We start from the raw sequence: 22,198 nt of genomic DNA on the forward strand, positions 1-22,198 counted from the left end.
CGTAGTTAGCCGAATTGGAACAGAGGTTGCAATATTTTAGATGGCGTTCTGTTTATAAAGTACATTCAGAATACCAGTAATTGTTGAAATTTATTTTCTGAACATATCATTATTTTGTGTACAGATTTTGTTATGAAGAAATGAGTAAATGAAAATAAATTAGAAGTCAAAATTATTAGATAGAAGATTACTCTTAAGCTAGTTGTGATAGTGAATGACTACAAGAACGTGCTAGAAAGCAAAAACTGCTGCCATAACTTTTAAATTAAAAGCAAAAGAGCATGGGAGTCTATAGCTAGGTTATAATAATGCAAAACGTAATACTAATATAATATTGTGCTATGAATTTGCTTAAATTTAATTTTAATTATTAAAAAAATTACAATTTCTTTATAAGGATGAAATTGTGAACTATTTTTACCTGTGTGTTATATGTTCCAATAATCATTAATCAATCCCAGCACGCTTTAAGCAGTGTCCACTTTTAGACTGACTCTTGCCAGAAATTCTTCATTGTTACACTCGTTTAATAGATAAAGTCTGTGCCTTATTTTCTTTATTTCCGCATTCTCAAAAATACATTATATGTAATTCATCATCACTATCAGAGATTCATGTCTAATGCTGCAGCCATTTTATATTTTATTCTCTAGATATAAATTTAACAACTACTGAAAGCATGGGATAGCTTATTCGGAAGTTATCCTCCGAATAATGCACTATTCCAAGTTCGTACAACACATTTCTCGCATAACCGTGGAATTAATTTTAACAGGACTTTATTCCGTGTTCGTACAACTGGATCTAAAATTGTTATCTAGAGAATAAATTATAAAATGGCAGCAGTATTAGACATAAATATCTTGTACTGCTTGTGAATTATTATGTAATGTATTTTTGAGAACGCGAAAAAAAAAGAATAAGTCATACTAGACCTGACATGTGAAATTAGTATGAAGATCAAGAATTTCTGGCAAGATTTAAACTAAAAATGGACCATGTTTTAAGCATACTGGAATTAACAAATGATGATTAGGAGCACATGACAGACAGGTAAAAATAGTTCACATTATTGTAAATAAATGCTAATTTTTTAAAGAATTAAAATTAAATTTTAAACGAATTCGTAAGGCAATATTGTAATATTACAACATCAGTATTACAGCATTACGTTCTGCACGCCTATAGGTATTAGTCTGAGCATTAAATAACCTAGCCACAGACTCCCATGTTCTGGCCTTTTGATAGATGGTATTACGTACCGTACATGACATCAGTTTTTAGAGCACATTATTATAGTCATTTATTGTCTCAACAAGTTTAAATGTATCTTCTATCTTACAGTTTTGCTTTCTAATTTCTTTTGATTCATTCATTTCTTTATAATAAATTTTGTAGCTATAATCTGTTCGCTGTAAGAAAAATCCTAATATAAACAATAACACGTGACTGAAGTGAGGCTTCATTGGCCACTGTTTGGCGCCATAGATTCTCAGTACGTGTTCCCGCCTACTGTTGTACATTCTGTTTCATGTTAAACATTTCCCGTTGCTCGTCAAGTAGACCTAACCTCACTACTATGCATTCATTTGCTTAGGAAACATTTACTTTATAATTACTCTAATCAAAACTTACTTAACTTATTGTATACATTTAAGACTATTTATTTTTCTCCGCTTTTGAGAGGGTTTCCACTCTAATGTTTAATAACCATACACACCGAGGATGCAGAAGCTATACTTCAGTACCACGTGCTTACGTGGATAACTACGGACTCAAGTGACGCCAGCTTGTTACAAGAACAGACTACTTCGGTATTACTGTTTGTATTCATCCGCGTTCATAGTACATAACAAAATATAAAAGTAGCTTTTTTACATATTATCGTTTTACATATGAGTGAAGTTATATGTTTCATTGTATTTAACAATTAGAATTCAATTTTTTATTTTCAAATAATACAAGATGATAGTTTCCAAATACGGACTATATTTTCCTGCGTCGTGTGAGTGTTCCGACTGTGAGCCAATCACGGGTATGACAGCCACGTGCTTGTGTTTAGATTAGGATTTTTCTTACAGCGAAAACAGTATAAAATAGTAATGATATGTTCACAAATGTTAAAAAGAAAATACTGGTATTGTGAATACACTTTATAAACAAAACACCATCTAAGTATTGCCAACCTCTGTTCCAGTTCTGCTAACTATGGAATAAATAACCTTGAAACAAACGAGCGTCATACAATACAGACCTCCATTTATTCTATAGTTAGGCAATTCCACGCATGGCTATAGGGATATCCTGAACTAGCACCAACAGATAGCGCGCGTGTACTTTGAGGGATGTGCTTTGCGTGTGCATTTGTTTTCAGGTATATAAACATTGAGGATTTACGTAGTGTATTAGTACATTAAATACTCTTAAAAACAACTCAAAATGTCAAATTTTTGTTGTGTTCGTATATGTAAAAATCAGGGAAAGTCTTTTGTCTTCATTCAAGTCCCGAAATATTCTGAATATATGCTTTAAACCTTAAAAAGTTTAACTACTAAAATTGCGCCCTGAAAGTGTTAGCTATTAAACAAAAAGAACTGTTGACTAAGCTTCATTTTGGAAGAGAGAAAAGAAAAATTAATAAAAATATGAGCAATGTCGACAACAAGCTATGTTCGTTTAGATTATATACAATAATGACTTCTAGGAGTCTCCGAAGTTTACGTCATTATTTTACGTCTCGATTAACTGGGATGTTTGTTATCCAGGAGGATCCGAAGTGAAATCCATTTCGCGAATAAGTTTTTAATATGCTGTAGGCTAATTATTAAAACCATGTTTTTACTTCAAATTTTCACAATTATCCTATATAGTATTTAAAACTACATGTCAACCTACAAAACACAGGAATAATCGTGATACTACTGCGATCATATTATATCATCTTATCAAACATTGCATTTGATCTTTCTCAAAGTAGAGAAAAATACGAGGAATTCAATCTCGATAGTCCCTTCCCTATTAAAAAAAAAACACACACTCATGATGGCTGCATATCCTGTTTTTAGCGTACGGTACTTACAATGCTAATGATTAAAGAGGTAATATTCTACAAAGTTCCTTTTTTTTTTTTATTAATTTTTTTATCAGTGCACCTCGTTCTCATAGTTCTGGTTTATGTTCATGAATATTCAATTTACTCGTATCTATATTCCGCATACTGCAGATTTCCCCATTCATCTCTTAAGGGGAATCACTCAATATTATACAAATTTACGCTATTATTTATTGTAAATTAAATTAAATTATCTGATAAGAAAATACTGAATTATATTAAATTATACCAGGTTATACAAAATAATTATAAATATAATTTTGACACGCACAGAAAACCAACAAGCGGGAGAACGTAATCAACTGTAGCATATGACATAATAGAGTCCTACAACATGTAATGCCGCATGGAACGCTCCTGCCATCTAGCGGTAAAACTTTGCATAAGATATCCCAATTCCAAGATTTATTCCGCGATGGTGCAACTCGGCCGAATAAAATAAACGATAGCTTAAATAGACATGTTTAATATTTTGATTTCTTTCTGTGAAGTTTGTTGCAGTGTATGGTCATATGCCACAGACAAAATCGTCTTACCATCAGGAAGGAGAAATCCCATAGTAACATTTGCAATAAATATCCCTGCTTGGTTTGTCGTTTCGTCTAAGAAATCCAAATCCTACTGTTCGCCACTGTTTTTCTTATATCTGCTAAATCGCCAGTGTAACAATCTTTCATGTATGGTACCTTAGTTAAGTGTTGACTCGGAAAGAAGTTGTGTGTGAGTTTTCCTATGAACTGCTTGAAAAAGGGATGTCTACTTCATGAAATGGAATGTTAGATCACTCATAAGGCAACTAACAAAGAGAGGACACGCTCTGTATATCACCGAATTAAATCAGATTTTGTGACAAGAAAGTACAAGACACACTGTTTATAGTCATACCTGGTATGGGTGGCCAATGACCCCTCGTTTTGGAAATATTGGCTATTGTTTATGACATATTTCCGTTAGCTATCTAATAGGGAAGCATTAGACTGTGTAACGGCGTAGCTCATGTGGTTGGATACTGTGTTGTCAGTTTATTATTATTGTTATTATTTTAATTCACTTTCATTGTCAGTTTCTATATTCAAAGCCATGTTGATATATGCGTGGTATGCATCAAAATTGATAAACGAACGAGAAGTGTTTGTGAATGTGAAGGATATCTGTTTCGCAGCAGAAGTGCGGAAAAATGTGTGTGACTGTGGACAACCTTCTTTCATTTGCTGTGCATGGTGCAGAAAATATGTATGTTATGTGTGTTTTTATGACATCATAATGAATCGGGTACAAAATGAAATGGAATAGCTCCTACAGAAACAGAACAGACACCAGTGACACATCTTACCTTCCTACTTGAGCAATATTTCATTGTTTATCCTTTACAATACAATGTTAGTTATTTAGTAATTTGTTTAAAACATGATGAAGCATTCAATGCATTGAGAAATATGATATAGGTATGTAAATAGATAACTGTGATCACAACATTAATCATTATTAAAAAAATATATATAGGACCAGTTAAGATTCGAACTCAGGTTTCCTGCATAACAACTCAGCATCCAACCATATGAGCTACGCTGTTACACAGTCTAATGCTTCCCTATTGAGCATCTAACGGAAGTATGTCACAAACAATAGCCAATATTTTCAAAACGAGGGGTCATTGGCCACCCATATCAGGTATGACTTTAAACAGTACGTCTTGTACTTTCATGTCACATAATTTTATTTAATTCGGTGATATACGGAGCATGTCCTCTCCTTGTACGTCAGGAGATAATGGGGTAAGGTGACCAGCTCCTTTCCCTCTCCATTGCATACATCGCTGACTACCTATATATTACACTAGTCAGACTTCAGATCTATACAAACAATTGTTCTTCCTCTGACGCATATCGTTATTTTAGATGTACGGCCTGATAATAGATGTACATATCAGTCAGAACCTCAATCAGAGGTAAGGTGTATAGTGTTCTTCAGTGAATCTTCGTTTCCAGCCTCTGTTTGTGTCAATAGAAGAACTGTGTAGTGTAAATAATATTGAATTTCGTGACGCATCTGAAAAAGGGCTTGACGTCAAAGCACACGTTAAATTATTTTTCGAACGTTCGTGTTTTTTTTTTGTTGTATTTACAGCTATTGTTGTCAGGCCTTGAAAGTTAGAATTCCCACTCAGAAAATTGTTGCTAAGAAAACCATTCTTCATAATATGAAACTATACTGGAATAGACTCATTACAGTGCACTTGTTGTTACTTAGTTATCATTACAGTGCAGTTTTGCGAAGGCTTTGGAATAATATTGTTCTAAATTGTCAATGCAAAATGTAATGTATTTGCAATTTTAAAAATGTGATCGTGCAGATAATGTTGCACAATACACGTTTGTGAAGTACATTACAAAATCTCGGAAACTTTTCCTCCATTTTGAATTTAATGTTACTAATTATCTCAAGTGAAGAACACAATGCGTGCAGTTCTGCGTTGTATAACTTTTGTCCATTCTCTTGTGACTTCATCCCTCTTAGCCCCAAATATTTTCCTTAGCACCTTATTCTCGAACACCCTTAACCTCAGTTTCTCTCTCAAAGTAACAGGCCGAACAATAGCAGGCATTTCCCATATTTATTTTGCGTTTAATTTCCTCTCGAGCGTTATGAGGCAAACAAAAGAAATCTTATTTTTAAGCAAACTTGCCTTTCTTCGGAGGTTGCACTTTTACAAAACGTACCGGTAGCTCTGAAAGGAGGTTCCAGCGGACAAGCATTTCCCATTTTAAAAGACTCCAAATATTCTGCCCTACAGTCTCACGAAAACTTTTACAATCTCTTTTAAGTATTCTGTATATTTATTTATTTATTTTATTGGGTTATTTTACGACGCTGTATCAACATCTAAGGTTATTTAGCGTCTAATGAAATGAAGGTGATAATGCCGGTGAAATGAGTCCGGGGTCCACCACCGAAAGTTACCCAGCATTTGCTCCTAGTGGGTTGAGGAAAAACCCCGGAAAAAACCTCAACCAGGTAACTTGCCCCGACCGGGATTCGAACCCGGGCCACCTGGTTTCGCGGCCAGACGTGCTGACCGTTACTCCACAGGTGTGGACAAGTATTCTGTATATACATTTAAGTAATTTACGAGTATAATACGCCTTAACTTTATGGATGGGAATGTGAGGGAATGCCGGTGAAGTGTTGCAGCGCCATGAGTCACGGATCGAGATCCTAGATCATATATACCCAGATAGGTCGACCTTATAGGCTTTGAGGTTAACAACTTTTGTCAGTTTTTTTTTTGCAATTCATTTTTTTTATAATTTTCAGAGAAATCTGTATTGTATATTAAAAGTATTTATTTCAGTCACTGACTTCACAGCATATGTTTAAGGCGTTAAACCTTTGCATTATATGTTTAAAAGACTTATGAACGTTTTCGTTGGACTACGCCAATTGACAATAAGGGCAGTCATACAAGAATGTCAATGCGTATCATAACCATGTTGGTTTTTAGTATGTTTTATCTTGCATGCCACTAAATATGTTTTGTATTTGTAGAGATTATGTATAGATTATTGATATTGCTGAAATGTACGTCGTATCTGATGATATTGGCGTAGTCCAACGAAAACGTTCATACGTCTTTTAAACATGCAATGCAAAGGTTTAACACCTTAAACACATGCTGAGAAGTCAGTGACTGAAATAAATACTTTTAATATAACTTTTGTCAGGTTTACTACGCTGCAATCTAGTTGTTACATAAGGAGTCACGTCATTATTCCCACTTGAATTGCATTAGCGACAGTACTGCCATCTCGTGTTCGTTTACGGCGGACGGGTGGCGATTCTGGCGGTTGTTCTCTTCAAAGTGCTGCCGATTTTAACATAGCGATAAGTTGTTTTTTTTAATTTTATTGGGTTATTTTACGACGCTGTATCAACATCTAGGTTATTTAGCATCTGAATGAAATGAAGGTGATAATGGCGGTGAAATGAGTCCGGGGTCCAGCACCGAAAGTTACCCAGCATTTGCTCGTATTGGGTTGAGGGAAAACCCCGGAAAAACCAGGTTAGCGATAAGTTATCTAACTGTACTATAAATGTTACCACGAACTCCTTCATTTACAAGCTACCACTGAGAGAGTTAAAATTCAATGAGAAGTGGGTGTGTTAAGTGCAGCGGAACAGGTACATAACCTTTTGTCATTACAACGATAATACACCCGAAGGAGTGTTCATGTTGTATTACTGGACACATTTGAGTGTCTCATATTTCTAATTTACTTCCAGGAATCTCAGTCTCGGAATATGATCGACGTTTGTTGCCAGAAATCATGCTCCACGCTTGTTGTGCTGTTATTTCTGGGACTCACTGTAGTGGCAGAAGCGCCTGAGGAGTACGACTTCATCATTGTGGGAGCAGGTGCAGCAGGATGCTTACTAGCGGCTCGTCTCTCCGAGGTTCCAAACTGGACCGTCTTACTCCTGGAAGCTGGTGGACCCGAAACTTCCATCCAACAAGTCCCTTTGTTCTCGCCCATGTTCACCATAACGCCTGCGAACTGGGGATACAAAGCAGAGAAGAATGATTCCTTCGGACTAGGCATGAAGGGAGGTCGTATGATTTGGCAACAAGGTAGAGGTATTGGGGGAGGCAGCGTGCTCAATGACATGGTGTATACCCGTGGAAACAGAAAAGATTTTGACCATTGGGAGGCTTTAGGAAACACTGACTGGGGATATGAGAAAGTCTTGCATTATTTCAATAAATTTGAGAGGATGGATATCCCTCAATACGCTAATGATACTAAATATCACTCCACTAAGGGAAGCATCCCCATTGCTTATCCACCTTTTCATACTCCATTGGCAACAGCTTTCATAGAGGCTGGGAAATTGAAAGGTTATGCAAATAATGACTACAATGCAGAGAATCAGACGAGCTTTTCATTCTCTCAAACTACGATTTTGAATGGTGCTCGTGTTAGTGTTAATAAAGCTTACTTGGAGCCAGCAATGGAAAGAAAGAATTTACACGTCATGAAATGGAGCTTCGTCACAAAAATACTCATAGACAAAAATGAAATGAAGGCAATTGGCGTTGAATATAGAACTTCAGGGACGACGCGGCAAGCTATAGCCAAAAAGGAAGTGATAGTATCAGCAGGAGCTATAAATTCTCCGAAGTTACTGATGCTATCCGGACTTGGTCCCAAAGATCACCTGCAAGACAAAGGTATCCCAGTTGTACACGACTCCAAAGTGGGCTATAACATGCAGGACCAATACACTTTAATAAATCTTTATTTTACTGTTAATACAACGGTTGATCTTCAGGTCTACAATTATATGCACATATTAATAGATTATATCCAATATATGTTCAAGCGAGACGGTGGTTTCACTGTGCCAAGTGGGTTTGAAGCCCTGGCTTTTCTTGAAATTGAACCATCTTCAAATTATCCAGAAATAGAACTGTTTTTCGGAGGGCTGTTACTGCCTTCAATTCCCTTTTACTTAAGCCCATTTGGGATACTCTCGGACAGTATGAACGAATTCTTTAAACCTTTGCAACAGAAGAGCGGTTTCACTATTTTTCCAATACTTCTACGACCCTATAGCACTGGTAGGGTAATGCTCAAAGACAAAAATCCGAAAAGCAGTCCTCTGATTTATCCAAATTTCTTCTCAGATCCAAGAGATATGAAACTTTTGATAAAAGGTGTCAATATGACGCTAGAACTGGTGAAGTCTCCGCCGTTTGAGAAGTTTGGTGCTCAACTGTTCTCAGAGCCGTTGCCTCCCTGCAAGTCTTACGAGTTTGGTTCAGATACGTACTGGGAATGTTGTGCTCGTTATATGACTATTACAGTAGTCCATACAACAGGGACGTGCAAGATGGGACCTGATTCAGATCCGGACGCCGTCGTTGACCCCAGGTTACGATTCAGAGGAGTGAAAAATCTTCGAGTTGTTGATTCTTCTATCATGCCTGTAATCGTCTCAGGGCACACACTGGCAGCAGTCTACATGATCGCGGAAAAAGGCGCTGACATGATAAAAAGTGACTGGGGTGAGGAGATATGATGTAATACGATGTAAATTATTTTTTAGGGGATATGTTATGAATTATTCTTAGGGTATCTTTTTTAAATTGAGGAGAACTAGAATAATTGTATGCTACGTCAGATAGAATGAGACTGGGAAAAGAAAATTGGTATAAATCATGTATACAAAAAGTGTAAATTGAAGAAGTAATAATTTATATTGACTATTACACTCTTACTACGTCATACTACTTTTGACCAATAAAACGGTACGAAAGGACGTATTTCAACCAATCATGGCTGCTTATCGCACAGTTTTATCGCGTCCCTAGCATTTGTTTAATTTTATCGTGTCCCTAGCATTTGTTTAATTTTATCGCGTCCCTAGCATTTGTTTCTTTGTTTGCCAACACATGAAACTGCGTTGGTCTGAACGTCAAAAATATATATAAAATTACAAACAACTCCAGTCGATGCACAGTAGTTTCAAATATGACTCGCATTGGCATTCAAGAACATGAATTAATAAAAATCACTGATCATACCTATGCATCTTCTGAAATCCGATTTACAAATAAATGAAGAGCACAATTCGGAAATCCTGAATAAGTTGAATACACCATGTAGGCCTAAATCAACGAGTTCCACTTCCATTACGCACACGTCCAATATAACATCAATTGAACCACCAACCACATTCAAATTTGAAAATTGTACATTCAATAATTATTCCTTTTAAAATTATTTATGTTTATTTTTTATGTCATTGTCGTTAATTAAAACTTTTCTAACACTTGTGTATATTAGTTAGGTTATGTTATAGCTTCTGCTCTGAGAGGATAAAAAGAACTTCTGCTATATGATATTATGGATAGTCACGTATCAGAGATTGTTTAATATTAAGAATTACTGAATAGTAATCATTACAGTGTCTGTACAAAGACACTACTGCCATCTAGCATGCATCTAGCGTAATATTTGTAATTTTGAGATGGTACAATAATACATTTGAAGACAGTTGTATTTTCGTAAGTCAATTAATATTTTATTGTATTGGAATACTTCGTTACTTCTAATCTTTATATACTTTCTTCTAATCGTGTAATAGTCAATTAAATCCCACTCGAGTTTTGATTTTCTCTAGATAAATCAAAACGTCTAGTGAGATTATGTTGATAATCAATAGATTTATAAATTTTCTCTGAATTGTTAAAATAAAAATTTTAGGGCCTCATAATGGTTGAGTTTTAATGACATTTCTGGGTTTTCCAACTGTATATTGATTTCAAGTATCTGTAACACTAAGCATTTACTTTGAGGTTAGTACCTCTACGCCAGTGGTCGGTAAAGATTACGTAAATAAAATAGATCCCGCAATACAAACAAATGGGAAGTAAAAGGGAAGGAAAACCAAATTGCTTAAGTGATTGCTAAGGGGAGGGACTACATAATTCCTAAACTTTTGAAGAAATTAACTTGAATTCAAGGTTACGAAGTCCAAAATTTTTGAAAGGTCATTGCTCTTTTCGTTTAAGGATGCTAAGGTGTTTAGTCCTTCTTGCAGTGTCGTAGCATGAAATTTTGAGTAGGGGAAGCTAACTCAAGTTTTCTTTCATGCAATATGAGAAAACGTATTACAAAAATACAGTCTTAAAATAAATAGTAGTCAATTTCAAGTCAGCAGTCGAAGATTGGTTGGAACATCGTAAGTAACACCAATAAGGCGTGACCTCAAATGATACGTAGTAAAATATGATTTCACGGTTTACACATATCTCTTAACAAATAGACACGTATACGTATAACATTAGCTCACTCCCTGTCATACTTAGAGAAATCACAGTATTAGTATCATTACGTAAGTATGCGTTGTGAGCTTCATTCACAGCAAGGGAGTCGGTCGTTTGTTTTTTAAATCACACTTTTGTTCGTAAGTCAGTTTTGATAATACAATTGTCCTAAAAATATTCAAGTAAATTAGTGTCAGGAACTGTTATTTCGCTCATTATTTATTATATCAGCCACAGTGCACATTAACACTTCAACTGAACACAACTGACGAAAAGGGATAACGCGGAAACTACTTATTTTAAATATTAAAGCTAGCTTCTTTGCGAGCCTTGCGACTAGGGTAGCTTAGAAAGGGATGGATTACACAGAAGAAACCGGACTGCTTGGAAGCTGGTGTGTGCAGGCTTCTTGTTTACTGCTGCATCACAAATCATCCTGAGCTGCCGCATCACAATATTTAACGCGTAAATATAAATTCTATTAAAATTAATAAATAATTTTCTTCATAAACTGCAGGTTTATTATGAAATTATTATTAACTGGGGAAGCTAAGCTTTTTAGCTTACATTGACGCTACGCCACTGCCTTCTTGTTCAATAATAAAGTCATTTAGCCTGTTCCAGTCAACCGTCCAGTTCTTGGACTTCCTTTACGTCTTCCAGTTGGTTGATAATTTTATTATAGCCTAAAATATCTTAGGTAACCATGTTTCTTGCATTCTGTTTAAGTGTGTTAGCTAATTAAAGAGTCAATTTTTCATTCAAAATAAAAAGATTACTTATTATATCTTAACTGTATAATGTCTATAGATTATACTAATATACGTTACAAGAGCGGTATGTTGACGTTTTCATGGTCGAGGAAAAGATTGAAAAAGCGAAACGTAGTTGAGCTTTTTTAATTTCCGAGAACATGAAAACAAACATACCGCTCGTGTATCGTACATTATTTTGTGCGAAGATCGTTTATTACATACCTGAAAGACGAATTTCTAATTAGTTGCAATGAAATCTCCATGTTGGTTTCTGTTTAATGACGCCAACTTCGGAACACCAAAATATCTTTCTTCAACATTGTTGCTGTAAAATGTTTTCTGTGTTTACTATATTCCAACAGGCCGTGATATACGTCTGTCCCCCCCCCCCCCAGTCTATAAATGCGAACTTAAAACAAACGGTAAGGTTATGTAATGATTTATTTTTCATTTTAATATTTTAACAATATTATTTATATAACATATTGCAGTAATAACATCCGCATCTGGAATTTCGTTGATTTTTTCACGGCTTCCTTAATGTTACTTGTATCAGGAATGCAATAAGTTTCGTGGAGTAGTAGACTCTACTTAATTTTTGCAAATATTTAAAAACAATAATTAACATTGCAATTTAGGTGAAATTGCAGTGGTAAGTTTCCAATTTATAATTATTACTATGTTAAACGTCTCTAAAAATAATATGTTAAAAGCCTAAAGCAGTAAAATGAATGTCGCGCTTAAGCGGTAAGAAGAGGGAAACTGTTATGTGTGTTACGTTGGGAATACTGAATGTGGTATTTCACACTTACCGCGTATTGGTTCTGTGCGGAAAACAAGCAAATACGCACGATCTTGCACAAAATATTTTTACCTGTCTTTTAGATTTGAAACGTGTTAAACTTTCAATCACTGTAAAATTGTCAAAACTTCTCCATTTTATTTTTAAGAGAATTAATTTATGTTTTGATATTTCAAGATGTATTGTAAAATATTTACGAGTATTTAACACTGTACATTAAAACGTCGTCGTCATCATCATCATCATCATCATCATTATCATCATCATCATCTTTCAAATATGTATTAGGCCAAGTGGCCTGTTACGGACTCTACCTATCTCTTGTAGAGCGTCCTATTGATCTTATCCCTCGTGGCGTCCATCCCTGTGGAGTAACGATTAGCGCGTCTGGCCTCGAAACCAGGTGGCCCGGGTTCGATTCCCGGTTGGGGCAAGTTACGTGGTTTTCCGGGATTTTTCCCTCAACCCAATATGAGCAAATGCTGGGTAACTTTCGGTGTTGGACCTCGGACTCATTTCACCGGCATTATCTCCTTCATCTCATTCAGACGCTAAATAACCTAAAATGTTGATAAAGCGTCGTAAAATAACCTAGTAAATAAAAAAAATCCCTTGTGGTCCGTAGCGGAGGACCATTTTTAGATTTCCGCTGTTATTCATCCTTTTGACACGCTTTATTCATTTTTCTCTCTGTGTTCCTTTAAGTTATATTCTAATATTGTTTCGTTCTTGACTTAATTCATTTTGTGGTCCCATTTAGTGTATCCTGCCGTTCTTCTCACAAATCGCATCTCAGCCGCGGTTATTCGAGCCTCATCTCTTTTTCTAATTTCCATACCTCACAACCGTAAATCAAAACTGATCGAGCTATGGTTTTGTAAAATTTTATTCTTGTTTGCTTTTGGAGAGTGTTGGCTTCATAACAGAGTTTATGGTAACATTCATGTCAATAAAGAGTTTATGCTACCCAATGTTTTGATTATCATCATCATCATCATCGTCAAGGTTTAAGCCTCTAAAGGCTTGTTCCGGTCTCATGCATTAAACATTTTTTGAGTCCATCTTTTCCTTGGTCTGCCAATGTTTCTTTTGCCTGTTGGTCTGTAATCTAATAGCAGTTTTGGAATGCGGTATTCTTCCATTCTTTCCACATGTTCCCTCCACTTAGTTCTATATTGGTGTATCTTCTCTGTTAGTTTAAAGATGCCTAATTCCTTTCTTATGTCATCATTTCCTCTTTTGTCTAACAAAGTGTAGCCGGCTATACTCCTTAGGAATCGCATTTCTGCGGCCTCTATTTTTCTCTCTTCACTTTTTCTCAATGTCCAACATTCGGAGCCATATAGGAACATGGGCACTGCCATTACTTTATAAAATTTTAATTTAGTTTCTTTCCTAGTTTGTTTGAGGTTTCTTTTTATTGTTCCACATATATAGTTAAATTTATTAATATTTTTTATTACATCATCATTTTTAACGTATGATACACTGCAGCCTAAATAATTCAAATTGTTTACTTGTTCTATCATTTTTCCTTCTAAAATGATTTTAGCCCCGATTGTATTGGACCCCTGAAATGCTAGTACTTTTGTTTTGGCTGTGGAGATGTTTAATGCATACTTTTTACTTACAGTATTTAATTGGTACATGGCTTTTTGTAAATTATCCTCTGAGCTACAGATTAGAACTTGGTCATCTGCAAATAAAATTGTGTCTAAAAACCTATTCTTAATTTTAAAATGTGTCTCTAAATGTATCTGCCATTCTTCTGTGACATTGTCAATATATATATATATATATATATATATATATTAAAAAGCAGTGGTGAGAGAGGACAACTTGTCTCACTCCTTTGTTAATTGTTGTTATTTTATCCTCGTTCTTTGTTCTTGTTTCTATCATTATTTTGTTGTCTACATATAAACTTCTCATTATTGATATTAAATGTTTTGATAAATTTAGTAATTGATTTGAAAAATATATGTGATTCAGTATTTTTAGTGGGTAGCCTAAATAATTAAATCAATTTTTTCTTTCTAGTGAAATATTATGAAGACAGAATTTTTTAGTTATTCTTTGCAAGCCATCTTCTGAGCTGGATAATAGTATCTGATCATCAGCGTATACTAACTTGTCTAATTTTAACCAGTCGTTGATATTCATACAACCATGTAGTAAACATCTAAAGTTGTTTACAAGAGATTTCAATTACCTATATCACATAATAAAACATTATAAAAGTATTTATTTAAAAATGACTCGCCGTGCTAGGTACTAGCATTCTCTTTCAATAAATAAGTAATAAAATAACTATCCTCATATGCTCTCATATTAATTATTGTGTGTGTAGTTTTCTCCTACAGCTATGATTTAAACCGGTTTCTTTATAAAAATTACGTAAAAATATCTTTTCGTGGTCCGAGAATCATCTTTACCATACATATAAAACACAGATTCTAAAAAAAAAAAAAAATAAATAAATCTCAAGCAATTCCATTGGAGTGATAACTGTAGGAACTAGAGATTAAAACGATCGAGAAAGCAAGACTAACAGCTCCCGCAAAGCAGAAAACCCGCACGACAATGTTCTATATGTCGCGTCGTTGACGTAAAGACTGCTTGTGAGTATTTTGAGACGCCGAGATTGATCACTCCCGAAGTCCCGAACATCAAGCAGCCTTGAATCGCTACAGTTATTTATACCTGACTGAACTTTTATCTACTTTGGCAACTGTTATATATGTATAAACAATCAAGTAGCCTCTTTGAAACATCATCTCTACGTTTCAGTGTATAATAATCCGTTCCCCAGTATTTATTTAATTACTTTATAGGCCGTTATTAGAAGGCTAGGAATTTTCTTTTCATATGTTTGAGATAAGTGTGCAATCTCAAGTAAAAAGATATTAACGTTATGTTTTATGTTTCTTAGAAAAGCGAATTTATTTGGGAATTGTTTTTTTTTCTATTTATATAACCATAGGTAATATCATATAATAGAACCAGAACATTTTAAAAACTAAGATACTGTTCTGTTTTGTCTTTTTGTCTCATTTAAACATTTATAATGTTATTTATTTCAGTGATGTATGTTTTTCAAAGTTACGAAATCTTTCCACGCCGACCAAATGCTATTTCGAGAATGATGAGCGAGATTCGAATCGCACGAGAATGAAGAGCCGAGACTCGAAAGACAAATGCAATGAACACAGCGAGCGAGAGCGGCAGTTAGTTTTGTTCATCTCTAGTAGGAACGTATATTGGATGAAACGACTCATACTTAACATAGCGTTCCACCTTTAAGGAATTTTTCTATGACAACTCCTTATCAATATTTTTACTTTGTCATTACAGTAAAAAAAAATAAGGTATTGTCATAGGGCAAAAATGATTTTGTGAACTTCAAAGAAGTACACATTTTCCATTATCTGTTATACACAAAAGGAGCTCTTTATTGTACTGTTTGTCTGTGTGTCCGCACAAAGATTTCTCATGAACTATTGGACGGATTTAGTTCATATTCATTATCTGTGAGTTAATTATGAAAGCAAAGCTTGATATTTTATGTATGCACTGTTACTGGAAGATCAGAGAAAAGCACAAAAACTTTCTATTAAAATTGACCCAAGATTGCATTCATTTAAATATTTCTTCCTCATAAATTATCTATTTGTATGACATTTTAAAATTAATATTTATAATCGTTACAGAAATGGAATAAATAATGAAATTACCCAGTGTACAGAAAAATAAAATACCTAAAAATCTGCGCTCCAGCAAGAAACATTTACACGCACACACATAAACTGAGCAAAGCGCGCTTGCATTGAATTGCTTGAGAAAAAGCACCGAAAAAAAAAACAACTAGACAATTTTGTCTCGACCAGAATTTGAAACTTAGTTTCATACAGCGTATTCCGAATGTCACTGGACCGGTGGACAGCTGCAGCGAAATAAGAACAAAAGTGCTGGAAGGATCGATGGCTGTCATGGCGACTGTATAAGTTGTTGTCTGTGCTACGCTAGCAAAATTTTGCGAAATTTCCGTACTGCCATCTCGTTCAAAGAAAAGAGAGCATAAACAATTTATTTCTTGAACCGGTAGTAATAACTGGTCCGTTGAAATGTTCGCTCATAAACCATTAACATATTGTTTTTACGTTGTGCTCATTACAAACAATACAGCAGAACTAAAGCAGAACACACCGCCATGACACAACAGTGCACGATGTCATTCGTCTGCCAATTCCCGCCCTATACAAGAACCAATCAGATTCACTGATGGCGGCTGATGCAGACTGCCACCACCTCTGCAAGCTGATGGCACCGGTGCGACACCGGTGGAGCATCAGTGACGCCATCGGTGAAATTCGGAACACCGTGATGCCATCAGATTACTCAACGCTGAGATTCGGAATGCGCTCATAGTCAGATATGCTGATAACTATATGCACTATTTTAAATACCTTACCAAAAGCCTAAAATTAAGTTATGTAGAGATTAATTTTCGGCCCTACAGAAATGTTTGTGATGGTTACCATTTGATATTAACGGAGAAAAATTCGCTCCGGCGCCGAGGATCGAATCAAAGGAGAAAGATTCGATCCGGTACGAATTTTTCTCCGTTAATAACAAATAATAACTTAAAATTAAGGTTTACTAGGCCTAAAGGTCCGGAATCTATTAATTATTGCTATCATTTTGAAGAACTGAATTGTTCTTAGATGATTTATAATTACTCACAAGAATGATGATTCATTTTCATGACATTTGCTTTTTAAGGATTGAAATATACGTAATTAAACCCTTCTTAAACTATAAATTTGTCAAAACGCTCGTGGGAAAGGTCGATAATAACGAGTGTTAAATCACGCGATTTTAATTCCTGTCAGAAACACCTGATGAAGTTATATATATAATTCAGACAACTAAAAAGTGACAAGTCTCTACAGATCGATTCATATTATGTTACAAGATAGGTGGACAGCCTTCCTATCTTCACTTAAACTTGTCTTACTGGGTCAGTTAAGTCTACAACTCAGTGTCATCGATTGACCTATAAGTAAATGAATTCACAATGGTAATTTTAGTGTTTCGTAATATCCTAACCTTTTATCAGATAAATATCACTAAAAGACTTGCGATTTTGATATGTATTAAAGAATAACAAGCACTCCGCAATTTTTTTTAATTACTTTTCGCATTACTCTGTGCGAAGTCACTCGAGGGTGTATTTTTCATTTGCTGAAGCCTAACAGCAATTCTGAAGGGAAAGGTAAGTTCCACTGCTCTGACCACTGCTGACGAACTTCAAGGTTTAATATGGAGGATACCCTACGGAATGTTGGTTAGTTTCTGAGGCCGACTAATTTTCCAGGTAAGATTGCAACAAACTATAGTAAACCGACGGGATATCTTGAAATGTTTAATTTAAAAAAAAATGACATGCCAATAAATTACATTGCCGAAGCCATATTCTGTGTTATTTTGGTATTTCTAAACCTTATTGTCCCTTCACAACAGAAGGTTGAAATTCGTTAGAAGCAACTGCCGAACCCTGTTGTATCAGAAGGTTGAAATTCTTTAGAAGCAACTGCCGAACCCTGTTGTATCAGAAGGTTGAAATTCGTTAGAAGCAACTGCCGAACCCTGTTGTATCAGAAGGTTGAAATTCTTTAGAAGCAACTGCCGAACCCTGTTGTATCAGAAGGTTGAAATTCTTTAGAAGCAACTGCCGAACCCTGTTGTATCAGAAGGTTGAAATTCGTTAGAAGCAACTGCCGAACCCTGTTGTATCAGAAGGTTGAAATTCTTTAGAAGCAACTGCCGAACCCTGTTGTATCAGAAGGTTGAAATTCTTTAGAAGCAACTGCCGAACCCTGTTGTATCAGAAGGTTGAAATTCGTTAGAAGCAACTGCCGAACCCTGTTGTATCAGAAGGTTGAAATTCTTTAGAAGCAACTGCCGAACCCTGTTGTATCAGAAGGTTGAAATTCTTTAGAAGCAACTGCCGAACCCTGTTGTATCAGAAGGTTGAAATTCGTTAGAAGCAACTGCCGAACCCTGTTGTATCAGAAAGTTGAAATTCTTTAAAAGTAACTGCCGAACCCTGTTGTATAAATAAAGGGTTCAGAGCCATAGTGGGCCGGTTTTTCCGCGGTTTTCCTAAGGCGCTAAGACAAATGTCGGGATGAGCCTTAAAGGAAATGGGCCACTGACCTGCACTCATATTCCTATGGCCCCGGTAATTTTTCTAAATTTAATTAATAATTACATCTATCCTCAACAGTGTTCAATACATAATCAATCCCCCCCTACCTAAAAGCCAAATTGGCTAGTCTCTTATATGAGACAACTCATTCTGCCTAAGGTATTCCGTGGTTTTCCTAAGGCGTTAAGACAAATGTCATGTATGTATTTATTCACACTGCAATGGGTATATACCCGGTGGCGTTGGTAACTAATTACACTCTATAATGACTATAATAAACACAATTAATAAAAAATACAATTAATAATAATAATACTAATAATTAATACTAATAATTAATACTAACAACAATTAATAATAATAATAAAATAATAATAATAAAATAATAATAATAATAATAATAATAATAATAATAATAACAGGGAACATCCTAAATTAAATGAAGCACGACTTAAAATAACATTTAATGTAAATGATGAGCCACAAAAGAAATGGGCCACGGACCTATATGCCCTGCCCCATTCTCCCTTTTCTAACAAACGACGTAATGCCCTAGTTCAGAACCTATAAATTGCATATTTAATTTGCCAGATCACTCATTTAGTTGCAATGCGAAAGGACAGGGAACCTTTCAATTCGCAAATTCAGAATTCACGGCGTCTCTCCTGGCGGTCTTCACATGCCTTGTCATCGGACAACAGACGACAGAGTCTTCTCGACTCCTTCTGCATTGCGAAATGACACAGTTCATTTCAATGTGCAGATTTGCACCAGCCATTTCTTCCTCGTCCCGTCCCGTGATCACTTTGATCACATTTCCGTCCCCTCGCGTATGTGGTATCTAAGAGGTTACGTCCATTTTCGGTTTTTTCCCTTTCAAAATTTTCTAGAGCCCCTTCAGTGGAGCAGCGTAACCCGGAGTGAGACTAGTGGCCAACAGGCTTGGAGCTCACATATTTAGTTTCTTACAACCCCGAACACCTTGCAAGGACGAGTTTTGCGTACCTTTTAAATTTGTCCTCCAAATTCTCCTCTTTCAATTCAATTCATAGCAGCCATTTATTTAAAACGGACAAAGCAAGGATTAAAGTTAAGTGAATACCATAGTTTAATGAAGATTGACGTATCATTTAGTTTTAAAGTGTATACTTTATATTACTTGCTATATTGTGAGTAGTGGGGGGACAGAAAAGGAGAGAGATAGAAAAAAGAGAGATAGAAATTCAGGGAGAGAAATGAATTACCGAGGCTGAGAAGAAATTAGGGTTCAGTTCGCATATCTTACGGGGACACAGATCCGATGGTTCGACTATAGTAATGCTAATTCATCCCGTCTCCAACACAGAGCGGTTTGTAAAATTACATAATAAGAAGGTAAAACAGGAAGAAACAAACAAAGAAAATAAAAAGAAATAAAGCTAGAGCGAATACTAATGTTACGTCAGTGTATATAGATAACACGGCTTTGTGTCTAGAGACGGCCATTTTTTAAAATGCTAATTGGCCATGTTACAGGCTGTGAATGGCACTATCATGAAATGGTTTCCTAATATCGATTTCATAAGAAAGTAAAATGACACACATAATAACTGCTAACAGTACATGTAAGCAGTCATTATCTTATCCAAAATTAATTATTTACTGCAGCATTGTGAAAGCATCACGCAAATGGCTTTGAAACAATACTCGTACTCATATACCTAAAATGTGTCAGAAGTGGTAGAAATATAATGTATTTGTTGTTCCAGTTTTCGTTAAGGATACATGCCGCGTCTGTGGCTGGGGTGCTATTGCGCTGGTCTTCCATCTAGGTGGAAAGGTTCGATTCCCGGCCAAATAGTGATGAAATTTGTGGTGATCAAAGCAGACATTGCAGGGGGATTTTTAGGGATATTCCTGTTTCCCTCTATGCCTTTGTGCTTTGTTAGGCAAGGTTAGGGGAGGGTTAATTTTGTAGAATAGGCCTATATCAATTTAAAAGAAAGTAATTTAGTTGCGTTTCCATTTAACGCAAAATAGTCGGCTGTTTAAACTTCTACAGAACAAATTAATATATTATTATTATTATTATTATTATTATTATTATTATTATTATTATTATTATTATTTTGTCCAATGGCAGATCCTTAACTTGTTACTCGCTCTGACTCTATGAGCGGCTCATAGATGTCACTATTGCCAAGAAACGTAGACCACTTAGTTTGTGTGTACTACAGGCGTTGGTTCCACATTACACTTCTTGTAATCGATGATAATGGAGAATAAAATTGTTGGGATGTCACAGAGTAACCAGAGTATCAGAGAAACCCCACGGGCTTGCCCATTATTATTATTATTATTATTATTATTATTATTATTATTGTTATTATTATTATTAAGTATATGATTATGTCTCGTGACGGGAATATTGTACGAAATGGAAATATAAAAATTGGAAATTTATCTTTTGAAGAGGTGGAGAAGTTCAAATATCTTGGAGCAACAGTAACAAATATAAATGATACTCGGGAAGAAATTAAACACAGAATAAATAGGGGAAATGCCTGTTATTATGCGGTTGAGAAGCTTTTATCATCCAGTCTGCTGTCAAAAAATCTGAAAGTTAGAATTTATAAAACAGTTATATTACCGGTTGTTCTTTATGGTTGTGAAACTTGGACTCTCACTTTGAGAGAGGAACATAGGTTAAGGGTGTTTGAGAATAAGGTTCTTAGGAAAATATTTGGGGCTAAGAGGGATGAAGTTACAGGAGAATGGAGAAAGTTACACAACACAGAACTGCACGCATTGTATTCTTCATCTGACATAATTAGGAACATTAAATCCAGACGTTTGAGATGGGCAGGGCATGTAGCACGTATAGGCGAATCCAGAAATGCATATAGAGTGCTAGTTGGGAGGCCGGAGGTAAAAAGACCTTTAGGGAGGCCGAGACGTAGATGGGAAGATAAAATTAAAATGTATTTGAGGGAGGTGGGATATGATGGTAGGACTGGATTAATCTTGCTCAGGATAAGGACCAATGGCGGGCTTATGTAAGGGCGGCAATAAACCTGCGGGTTCCTTAAAAGCCAGTAAGTAAGTAAGTAAGTAAGTAAGTAAGTAAGTAAGTAAGTAAGTAAGTAAGTAAGTAAGTAAGTAAGTAAGTAAGTAAGTAAGTATTATTATTATTATTATTATTATTATTATTATTATTATTAAATATACAGCACATAAGCGCCATTTAGTAGCAATGCCATAATGAATTTTTGGTCGAAGGCAAATGCAATATGGCGTTGCTGCGAAATGCAGGTGATGTCCTGAAGATTTACCTTATTAATATTACGATGAAAGAGTAATGGAACGGAGAAAAATTCTCTCCGGCGCCGGGATTTGAACCCGGTTTTTCAGCTCTACGTGCTGATGCTTTATCCACTAAGCCACACCGGATACAACTCCGACGCCGGTCAGAATCGTCTCAGATTAAGCTCCAACTCTTGGGTTCCCTGAG

At 35.5% G+C, this 22,198-nt stretch overlaps 1 protein-coding gene across 2 annotated transcripts in view; it reads left to right on the plus strand.

The window, feature by feature from the left end:
- LOC138698505 (glucose dehydrogenase [FAD, quinone]-like) overlaps window positions 1-22,198 on the plus strand; it is a 32,887-nt gene that overhangs the window by 1,959 nt on the left and 8,730 nt on the right. The window contains exon 2 of one of the 2 annotated variants that reach the window (XM_069824485.1): window positions 7,394-11,295. The exons of the other annotated variant lie outside the window; for it this stretch is intronic. Coding sequence (XP_069680586.1) covers window positions 7,412-9,190 — 1,779 coding nt within the window. The 5' untranslated portion in view covers window positions 7,394-7,411 and the 3' untranslated portion in view covers window positions 9,191-11,295. Of the gene's footprint in view, window positions 1-7,393; window positions 11,296-22,198 lie in introns of those variants that run through there. 2 annotated transcript variants of the gene reach the window in all.

This window comes from Periplaneta americana, chromosome 4 (assembly GCF_040183065.1).
Source record: "Periplaneta americana isolate PAMFEO1 chromosome 4, P.americana_PAMFEO1_priV1, whole genome shotgun sequence".
Taxonomy (NCBI): domain Eukaryota; kingdom Metazoa; phylum Arthropoda; class Insecta; order Blattodea; family Blattidae; genus Periplaneta; species Periplaneta americana.